This window comes from Manihot esculenta, chromosome 4 (genome assembly GCF_001659605.2).
Source record: "Manihot esculenta cultivar AM560-2 chromosome 4, M.esculenta_v8, whole genome shotgun sequence".
Classification (NCBI taxonomy): Eukaryota; Viridiplantae; Streptophyta; class Magnoliopsida; order Malpighiales; family Euphorbiaceae; genus Manihot; species Manihot esculenta.
In genome coordinates this window covers 4,398,465-4,409,797 of record NC_035164.2, presented here as the reverse complement: position 1 = coordinate 4,409,797, position 11,333 = coordinate 4,398,465, and the positions used below count along the sequence as shown (strand labels likewise).

Below are 11,333 nucleotides of genomic sequence, written 5' to 3'. Positions count from 1 at the left end.
GCGGCCGAACCCTCTCTCCAGAGACGAAACTCGGGCACTTTCGGCGGCCGAATCCTTCCTTCGGCGGCCGAATCCTTCCTTCGGCGGCCGAAAGTCTGCTTTCAAGCCAAAACTCAACTTTCGGGGGCAAGGTTAGGCGGCCAAACCATGCATCCAAAGGCAGGTTCGGCGGCCGAAACTACTTTCGGCGGCCGAAACTACTTTCGGCGGCCGAACCTGAGTTCTTCCCAGAAGGGCAGAACTCAGCTTCTCATGCATTAAAGCCTCCCAAACCTTCCAACACCCCAAAACAAGCACCCAGCTTAACCAAAACATGCATAAACCTTTAACCATGCACAAAGGAGCTTAAACAACTAGATTAAACTCCAAAAACAACAACAAAAACATACATAGATAGCTTATGACTCACATAAGCCAAAACCATCAAAACAACCAAATCCTCACATACTCTCTCCCCATCATGCATACTCACTTCCACATGCATAGACTAGCTTAAACCTCCTACATATCATCACATAAACAAATATAAACATACATTTGCATAAAAACCCACATAAAGCCTAACATGCATATTTACCCATACTCAACCATCAAAACCTCTTAAAACTTACTTAAAACTTCATGAAACGTAAATGAAAGCATAGATCCACACTTACCTCTTGAAGATCGAGAGTTTGTGCGAGCTCTAACTTGGAGATGGAAGAAACCAATTCCTTGGGTCTCCAAGTTCCCAAAACTTGATCTAAGCTTGAAAACTCTTCAAAACAGCCATAAAACTCATGAAAATATGAAGGAGATGAAGAAAAACATAAAAACGGCCAAGGGAGGACAAAAACTCACCTGAGCTCGAGAATGGGGAGAAAACTCGCCCATTTCTGATCTGAGGGGCTTTTATAGGTGGCCTGCTGAACCACCTTCGGCAGCCTAACGTGCCCCCTAAACTCATGCATGTTCGGCGGCCGAACTTAAGGTTCGGCGGCCGAACCTTGGCTCGTTTAAACAAAGTTTTCGGAGGCCAAAGGCGCTCCCGAAGCCCTTTCCATGTTCGGAGGCCGAACTTCACTTTCGGCGGCCGAACCTGGTAAACGCCTCCTTGGTCTTTTCTTTTCTTTTCAAAACTCAATTCTTTTTCATTTAAAACCATGAAATCAGTAAAAACCCTTTTAGAAAACACATTTTACCCCTCTAGAAGCCTCTGGCATCTTCAGAAATTCTAGATTCTAACGGAGATTCCGCCGAAAGGTAGAGATTCCGATGCCGGAATCTAGCCGGGTATTACACTCCAAATTAAGATTACACATTTTATAATTCTACTTCTTTAAATTTCAGAATATCAAATAATATTAAAAAATATTAATATAATAAATAAAATATAATTTTTAATTATTAATTTCAATACAATTGAGGGTTAAACAGTAATTTTTCCTCATATAAATTTTTAGGATGAATTCATGATGGCCATCTTTCCTAGTCTTTCCCAATTTATATGGCCTTTTAACTTTTTGATGGAAGTTTTCGGTGGGGAATGCCAAGATTTTCAGGCCCTCATAGAGTAATGTTTTTGGGGTCCCCTCCAACCTTAATAATAATAAATTGGAGAAATTCTTTTTTAAAAAAATTGAGAGTTTGTGTTTTCATATATTAGAATTTGATTTAATTTTTGGAATTTTATTTTATTATAGCAATTTAATTTTATAAATAAAAAAAATATGTATTAATTACTCTCTTCACTTGCATAGACCTAATTCACCCATCTCACCCTCTCAGAATCTATCATCAAACAGCAGTTATCTTCCAGAGAAAAAGAAGCCATCAACGTAATGACACTTCTAGCTTTCACATCTGGGACCTGAACTAACCTCATTGTGACTTCTTCTTCTACTAAGCTCAATCAAAGGAAAGCATATATATATATATGAATCCCAACTCCTTCTGCTGCTAAGTTTATGGCTCAACAGGTATTTATTTTGTCTTCTTTTTTTCTATTTTGTATTATCCCTCATGGGTTGTCCCTTAGATTTTTTTTTATTTTCCTTTTCTTTTAGCTTTTTTCAGTGAGTTTCTGAAATGGGTATGTGTTCTTTTGCTATAATTTTCCCTTGTCACATCGTTATCGTTTCAGATTGATAGTACAATAATCTTCTGTATTTTTAATTTTTCTGTTCATGATGTTGAAGGGTTTTGATTATTTGCTGATTTGATTGTAGGATGAAGGGTGGCCTCTGGGTTTGCAGCCCTTGAATGTGAGAGTTGGGTTACCTAGAAATGGTGAATTTTCTGGATCAGTATCTTTTAACACTTTACTCACTGGTTCTCCAACTTCATCAACAGATTCTTCATCGGATTTAGACACAGAGGTCAGTAGATTTCATAAATTTTCTGTAAGTTTTTATGATTTTGGTACCTACATTCTCATTAATCATTACCCTTTTAATCTTTTGAGTTTCAATTGAGGATTTTAGTACCCAATAATACATATATGACATTATTAGATTGTACATTGTTTTTGTTTCTTCTGGTTTGTTTGGTTCATGCCATGGTGATTCTGGGATTTTAACTTGAAATTGAATGTGGGTCTTCTTGAGCTTAATGAAATAATCGGGCATTAAATCAAATTTTTTTTTTCTTAATGGGTTTATAATGAACCCCACAATTCATGAAGTATAATGGCTTTGACATTGTTGATCTTTTTTGTTTGCTAATGCACCCACAATTATTTAGTGCCTTTATCAATTCAATGCACAAGCACTTCAGAACTTGGGTCTGATGAACTGCTCCTTGATTTTTGGCTTCAAAGAAAAAAACATCCTAGTTTTGCTTTATATTGATAATTCCAAGTATACATTAGTACATAATTGTCTGAATGATGTGGGCCTAAACAACTCATTCAAACAGTAGTTGATTCAGATTGTACTGTTCTGCATATTAACCATTCATTTTAAGCTCACAAGTTTTGTTAATAGTAGAAATGAAGCATAGGAGGTCTTAGAAAACATGTAATGCATAAATGGATTTCTCATACAAAAGGAAACTACAATGAATGTGTTGAAGGTCAGAAGCTGCCCAAAAGAGAGAAATGAAGCTAAAACATAAGACTCTATTAACAGCACTTAAGAAACCTCATTTTATAGAACTTGAGAATTCTCCAACCTTACCATTTCTTGGATGTCTTAGCATATTAAAATTTGATGTTTTCTTTTTCTTTCTTTCTTTTTTTTCAGTCAACGGGATCTTTCTTCCATGACAGAAGCATTACACTCGGGAGCCTTATCGGCGTCTCTAACATATTGGAGCTCTCCAGGAAATCATCAAGAGTTAGGAAAGTAGAAGTATTAAAAGACAAGAAGAGCAATAAAAAACCCAAAACATGGATTTTCTCTTTATGTTCAAGAGACTCAACTGATGCTCAAATTGTGAACAATCCTCCTTCTCTTGCCCACTTTCTTGCTGTGGAGAGAAGAGCAGCTAATGAATGTAGAAGGAATCAAAGCCCTAATATTTTTGAACCTGATGAACTTTCCCTAGTTCAGCCATTCACAGAACCTAATTCACTCTTTGTTAATGGCAGAGTTGCTCCTCCTAGAGTTAGTTCTCATGAGACTGATACTGAAAACAGAAGAAATGGAGGATTAGAGCATGGTAATAATGGACATGGAATTCCTGTCCTATTTTCTTGCATGTGTGGACAAAGCTCTTAGGAACTAGGCTTGTCCAAACTTTTGTTTCTTTTATTAATGATTTAATTTCATGTCCTTGATAGTGAACTGAAGCTAAACTTTCAATTCTTTTGGTTTGTCTTAATACCAAGGTCTCATATATATATATATATATATATATTTCATGACAATGAACTCATAAAGAAGAACTTTTTTTTCTAAATAACTTTAAAGAAATTTATTTTTTAGTCATTAAACGTATTAGTTAGCCTTTCAATTCTGAAAAATACATTAAAATGTTTTGAGATCTTTACATTCAACCGAGTAGAGGACAACTCCCTCAGGATATGGACTATGGTCAACAACAGCAATGGCTATGCTCTAATGTCATGAATACATGGCCCACTTGGTAAATTTCCCATCAGCAAATAGCTTTTATAAAGAATGGGTAGCTTCTTATTACAAGCAATTGACCCAAATAGCCAAATAGGTAAAAATCTAGGGTTTTCAATCCAAGTGGTTCAAACTAATCTAGAAGAAATGTCAATGGTGGTTTCAAAATTTAGACAAAGTCATCAAACCCCAATTACAGATTCCAAGGGGAATTGGGTATTGGGAGTTTCAAAGAAGAAATTGCTTTGGGTTTTTTAATAACTATTTTTGTTGGGATAGGCAAAAATCAGTCCTCAAAATCAACAATAATTTTAATTAATTCTTAAAAAACAAATAAAACTTTTAATAATTCATGATTTTTTTTTAATTTTTCGCTTCGTTTCTAAAATTTCAAATTAATACTCAAGAATTTTTCTCCACCAATGACAATATTTAAATTTTTTAAATTTTAACAAATACTCCTTAATTTGGCTGAATTATCATTTACCCCCATTTAATTACTCTAATTTTCATAATCCTATATTATTTTACAGACAAAATAGAATAATCCAGAGAGAAAAATGCCTGTGATTGGTGGATCATTTGGCATATCCATCAGGTTCATGTGAGAAATTCTGAAACTTTCCCATGATATGATTGGAAAATTTTTCATAATTTAAATAAAAAAAATTCATGAAAATGTCTGGTTGTTGTAGATATTTTGCTGTATTATTATATTTAGATTAGTCCAAAAATGAATAGTAGTGATAATCTTTGACTCAGTGGTACCAATTTCTTGATTTAATTAAACAAAGACATTTAATTATTTTCAAAGGAAGAAGGAAGACTTCGCCCCGTTTTATACGAAAAGCAAGAAAATGAAATCTCAATAATAATAAAAAAGCAAAATAGAAAATATTTTTTATATAAGTCATGAACTTTGACTAATTAATTAAAGAAAAATAAATATCAGATAAATAAAAAATAAAATGAATTTCCTTCGAGTAAACACGACCAAAACGGTGTCACATCAGGAAAGAATGGTAAGATGATAAAGAGATAAGAAAGAAAAGCAGTGTATGGCTATTTGGACACGGAGATCTGCAGTTGCTACTTTGTGCAAACTCCCAAACTCCGTTTATTAGTTATTACCAAACATATAAAAAACAAAAAATCACCCATCACTGGGCCCCTCCTTACCAAGTTAGGTCAGTCTGCTTGTCATGAGGCTTTTCTTCTTATTTGTAGAGCCCACCATCTCTTCCACTTGTCCTAGTTTCTTGTTCAGAAGGCCTAGGGCCCCACCCCATCCACAAGCCCTTGTTTTTTTTTTTCAAAATACGCAGATTCACTCTTAATTTCGAATATCTCGAGTTCAAGCCTTCTCTAGATTAATGGCTCGAGTTCAAGCCTTCCTAATCTGGCCTATAAGAGCTTTAAATGCTATTAGACATGGAAGAAAGAAAAGAATTTTCTATGTTTCAACAATTGAGGTGACTAACAAGAGCCTAAAAATAATAACAAATGCTCCTTCAATCTCAAGTGAATAAAAGATTACAACAATATAACCCACAGCAACTCTAGTACCAAGCTTACCAACCCAATCCTGCAACTTATTCCTCAAATCTACTAAAGGAAATGAACCTCTCCTATATAGTTATATGTATATATACTAACTGGATCGGCACCGACGTGGATTCCTTTGATGTTTTTGCACTTCTTTGGAGCACAAGTAGAGGAATCCTTGATTGCTACTTGGAATCTTTGATTGCCAAATGCTATAAAGTATCAAGGTTTATCGACCCGTTCGTTTTCTGCAGCGATTCTTCCTGAGCCTCGGCCGCCCATTTTTCCAAACGGACTCATCCCTGACAAGCCCTTGAAGCTGCTACTTTCCTCGCTACTGAAGTTTCGTGACTTCCTTGCCTTTCTCATCTTTGGCGAACCAATGTCTCCAATGTCCAGATCCGCATCCTCACTGTCCTTGACTTTAGCAACCACTAGGCGGACAATGGAGCTTCGACAAAACGGGCAAACTGGAGGGTTTAAGCATGCGGTTGTTGGGTTTGGTTTGTTGTGGCAGCATAGTGCTAGTGTGCATTGTGCACACATCTGGTGACCACAGTCTTGCACTTCAATTGTGCAAACTTGCTCGAAACATATGCAGCAGACCTCTGTATCGCTCGCCTGCATTACATAATGGTGCATCAAATGCAGACTCAATTAGTTCCATACTTTCCAATATATTTCAGATCATAAGGCATAGCATAGCTTTTAAAAACCGACTTAACTTGGACTAGATTGTATTTTATTTATAGAGAGTAGCATTAAAAGGACCCAGCTACTAAATAAAAGATAAATCTACCATGAGAACTCTGAAATATGGTAATGAACTTAAGAACAAGTTCGAAACTTTGGTTGACCAATCACAATCCAACAATTCAAAACACTAATATTCAGTCTGCACCAGAAGAACTATGTGCTTCTACCCCCACAAAAAGAAAGAGAGTAAAGAGTTTCTTTCAGTTGCATATTTGAAAACGAAAGCCGTATTTTGAAAGCTTTTACCTCAGATATATTGTCATCTGCCCCAGAATCGGAATGTGATGGAGATGGAAGTGAATAAGCAGTTCCCTTCAAGATGTTCTTCTCCCTCTCCTTGTTTGCGTCCATTAAGGCGCGTTCTAGCAGAGCTTTAGCCTCCTGATTAAGCTCACTAATGAACTTTAAAGGTGATGGCCAGACAAGAGGCTCGGTTGCAGAAGGATTTAGTAGGGCTGCACAAGCTCCATGCTTATGCTTCAGGGCAACTAGATAAGGTATTCTCCTGCATATGGATGATTGTATCAGTATCTATCATTGCAAAACCAGATGTTTTTGGTGGTATAAAAATGGACTATCATCAAAGGATGTAAGAAATGCAAACAAATTATTCTTTTTCAGCCAATATTAGGCAAAATTATGTGCAGAAGATTGAGCTATACCCGGACGCATCTCTTTGAATACGATCAGCACCCCATGCCAGCAATTCGCGGATGCAATCAAGAGATCCTCCCCTGGCTGCCAGATGAAGAGGAGTGCTCCCTGGGCAACTGTAAGCAGCAATATATCAATCAAACAAGACAATTCCAATCCTCATACAACAGAGGAGGCAAAAAAATCGGTTTAATCATTACCCATATCCGCCGGTTGAAGCACAGACAAGAGCTCCATTGTCTAACAAGATGCGTACACATTGCGGCCGTCTTTGACGGGCTGCTAAATGCAATGGCGCAGCTCCCCTACCATCTCTAATATTCACAAACCGTGCATATCCCCTAGATTTAAAGAAGTTAATAAGGCCTAATTACCAACTAAAGATAAAAAAAGAGCGAAAACTTGATCAATCTTTGGGGGAGAAAAATGATTGTTACCAAGACACAGCAACATGGCTAGATTGAGCAGCAGAGAGAACAGCTTGAAGGCAATCAGAATGGCCGTAGTAAGCAGCATAGTGCAAGCAAGTTCTTTCATGAAGTGAATCAAACTTTAAAATCTGATTAGATCACAAAGATTAGCCTCATTAATAACCAAATTAATTAGCTAACATCTACAAAGAAGATATGGGACTTTAATTTCCATATTTGACATACATTTGCTCCTGCTTCGATTAGCTTTATCAAACAAGCAATCTTGCCATGCATTGCAGCCAGCATAAGCGGAGTCTAAAAATCAACAAAATCACAATCATCGTTAGTAACAAAGGCAATGAAAGGTAAATCACAAGATCAGCAATTCCGAAAAAATGAGAATTCCCAATTCACAAACAATAAGAAAAAATTACCTGTTTGTGACGATTCACAACATCTGGATCCACAGATCGCTCCAAAATCATAGATAAAATCTAGGAATCACGCAAAAAAAGAAAACCATTAAGCATAAGCAAAGGAAATAAAGTCTCAAGAAGAACACTGAACATTATCCGCCGAAACAAAAACCCACGAGTCCACACAAAAACACCAGAATTCAATTACAAACACCCAGAAACCAAGAAACCCACCTCGATCCGGCCATTAGCAGCAGCAATATGGAGTGCAGATTGGCGATCATAAGCAGTGGTTTGGTGAATAAGAGATGGGTCTCTCTCGAGCATAGTTTTTACAGCGTCCAAATCACCAGACTGGACTGCACTGAAGAACCCATGTTCTTGAGTTGCTGCACAACTGAGTCCCTGACCCATTCTCTACTCTCACTCTCCCTAAAACTGGCTATCCACTTGGCTTAGCCACTTGAATCCGGCGTCACCGGAGAAGCGGTGAACCACTGTCCTCCGCCACCTTCTCTGTGGTTGGCTGGCTGTCTCCGCGTTCGCCTAATGAGAAAAAGTTCCCATCTTTAAGTAGTACTGGCAACTCCCTTGTAGGGACAAGTCTAGAGAGAGACTTTTCAGTGTTTCGTAGAGAGAGAAAGTCATTACCATTGGAGTTTGGAGCTGCCCGAAGAGTGACCGTGTCAGTAACTATGTGTGAGCACGGGCAGCAGTCAGATCTCTGTTCGGGCATTTTTAGATTCCATGTAACAGTAACTTTCGTTTCTTGTCCAAAGCTGAGCCTCCGATTGATCTCGAGCGTTGAAACTCAATAGTGTTTTTGTTTCACCGTTGGATTTGTGATCAGTAAAATATAGTTGTTAATTACCATTAGGTAGTTGATTATTTGGAAGTATTTTGGAAACCAATTAATGCACGGCGTCGGGTTGTTAGGAGTGTTATTTTACTAATTTACCCTCAAGAATTAGCTATTATTACACTTGACGGTGGCCTCTGTTTGCCGTAATGGAAAATAATTTTCTGTACCCATTTATTTTAGACTCAAAATACAATAAATTTTCAATAATAAATAATTTTTATAAATATATATATTTATAAATTAATAAATAAATTATTATTGTATTAGAAAAATTGACATATAATTTAAAATAAATAAAAAATAAGAAGAAATAGAAATACGCCAACCAATATTATAAAAGTATTTTCCTTAAGCTAATATTGATTTTCTTTATTTTGGAAAGAAATCTCAATTTTCTTTAGTATGGTTAATAAAGTTTTGGAAATTAATAAGATTTTATGCAATTTATCCATATAAACTTATGGAAAAAACATAATTTATAAATAGTTATATTTTTTTTCCCATGGTGCAAGATTTTTTCTTAAGAAAATAGAAATTTTTTTTTTCAGAGAAAGTGTTATCCTATTAATATTTTAATAATACAATATTGATATAGAAAAATTGTAATCCGATGATCGGTGGGCCAATAATATTCAGTTTGAGGTCGAGTTTTAAAAGAAAATTCAGACTCAAAATTTATTAAAATTCACTACATAAGCTGCTCTATCTATCAGCACACTACCCAAATCCGCGGTGGAAGCAGACTGGACTCACTGAGAGTCCGAACTCATCAGAGAGAAATTCAGCTCATGCTCATCTAACGTGATGGGAAATAGGAGAGCAAGTCCAACTATGCCGCAACCCTATCAGCATAGACACTAGAAGGAATTAAATGGCCGCCTGATAAGAATGAGCAACATGTACGCTTGTACATACGGCTCTGTATGACAACGACATGTGATACTTTAGTAGGAGGGTGGTTATGTGTCACTAGAGAATAAAAAAAAAAAGAAATAAAAGAGGGAAGCATGACTCATGCAGGCTAAGTTTTCTTATACACATAAAAATCATATTTCTTTTTTGATATCAAATCATTAATTAATACTTTCATCACTGTAGTTTCCATTTTCATAACATCCACCGAGATTCACATGACTAATCATAACAAAAACCATACAACCAATATTCCAAACGACCTGAGTTCTACTCATGAAGGTCAGCAATTTTCATTCTCCATCCTACAGTTCCATCAAATCAACCATCCATATTCTTTAATTTCTCACTAAACTCGGCAGGAAATATACTCAGAGCCACTCTATCTGATTAAAAACCGAAAAACATGACTCTCCAGCTCCAAAACACCGTTCACCAGTTGGAGCAAATGCTGCAGCAAAGAGGTCTCAACATCCACTAAATGTACTCCTAGAGCAAATTCTATTAATACAATTACTAATAAATAATTTTTTGATATTAAAATATAAAATTAAAATCATATTATTAAAATTTCAAAACTTATTATTTTAATTTTTTTAATAGCGATCATGGGCTAATTTGATCATAAAATAAAAAAAAAAAGAAAAATTGGACTAAGAAATTTATTTTTGAGTAAAATTAAACAATATTTAAAATTCAAGCTGGGGCAAAAATGGAACTTTATTTGAGAAAAAGTGATTTGTAAAATTTGATTTTTTATTTTTTTGGCAAGCATGGAAAAGCAACCTCTTGGACTGTAACTCGTCACGCTTCACAAAGCCAAATAATCAAAAATCATTCCTTGGAAATTACTTTACGTAAATTCCTCCACTTTATTTATTATTTTTTAAAGTAAAAATTACTATTTAATCATTAAATTTAGTAAAATTTATTAATTAATTTTTTAATTTTAAAAAATATATTAAAACTCACTATTATTTAAATATATTTAATTAATATTTTTTAAAATAATATGTGAAAATGTAATAATTCGACCATGTTATATAAATTAAATAAACCTAAAATGAAATATTATTATGATAAATATGAACATCCAAGGAGGAAAATAAAATATTTTTATTTAGAATTATATATATATATTCTCCTTCAAATGACATTCTCATTAAGAAATTTATACACTTAGACATGAGATGTGAATGAGATGTTGAGTCTTCTAACATTGCCAAACTCTTGGGAAAAGTTAGTGTAACTTTCCTTAGTTTGTAAGAATGGTCATGTGTTTTGAATCATAAAATACCATAAAATTTGAACAATACTAATTCTCATGTCCAAATAAAAAAAAAAGAAGTAAAATGAGACAAATGGGAACTAAAAGACAAGAGAAGTTGGGTTGGAATTGAAATTGCAAAAATTTAGAACAAACTAATTTCTTTTTCATCATTTTAAATTAATGAATTGACCATTTCAACAGTCAAAGGAAAACAAAATAATTAAATTTACTAAATTTTTTATATTTTATTTTTTAAATTTGTGAAAATTAATATTTATTTATTTTGATATGTAAATCGAGAGAAAAAAATCTGAGATCATTCAGATTTATTCAGATATCATCATACTAAGTCTGTGAATGTATTGATATTTATTTTTTGTTAACTAATTATTTCAAATTAATGCCAATGAATATAATTATTTATATTTAATATTATGCAAAATATAATTTATGTTA

The 11,333-nt window shown here is 34.7% G+C and overlaps 2 protein-coding genes across 2 annotated transcripts; one reads left to right on the top strand and one right to left on the bottom strand.

Moving 5' to 3' along the window:
- The first annotated feature begins 1,716 nt into the window (after positions 1 to 1,716).
- Positions 1,717 to 3,769, top strand: LOC110613244 (uncharacterized protein At3g17950). Its single transcript, XM_021754281.2, has 3 exons — positions 1,717 to 1,958; positions 2,208 to 2,357; positions 3,222 to 3,769. The coding sequence occupies exons 1-3, from the start codon at positions 1,947 to 1,949 to the stop codon at positions 3,696 to 3,698; spliced, it is 639 nt and encodes a 212-aa protein (XP_021609973.1). The 5' UTR covers positions 1,717 to 1,946; the 3' UTR covers positions 3,699 to 3,769.
- Positions 3,770 to 5,537: 1,768 nt separating this feature from the next.
- LOC110613768 (putative E3 ubiquitin-protein ligase XBAT31) lies at positions 5,538 to 8,396 on the bottom strand. The gene is made up of 8 exons (XM_021755064.2): positions 8,068 to 8,396; positions 7,852 to 7,911; positions 7,661 to 7,732; positions 7,442 to 7,563; positions 7,205 to 7,345; positions 7,013 to 7,120; positions 6,597 to 6,855; positions 5,538 to 6,215 (listed from the first exon to the last, which is right to left on the bottom strand). The coding sequence occupies exons 1-8, from the start codon at positions 8,245 to 8,247 to the stop codon at positions 5,817 to 5,819; spliced, it is 1,341 nt and encodes a 446-aa protein (XP_021610756.1). The 5' UTR covers positions 8,248 to 8,396; the 3' UTR covers positions 5,538 to 5,816.
- Between the last annotated feature and the right edge of the window lie 2,937 nt (positions 8,397 to 11,333).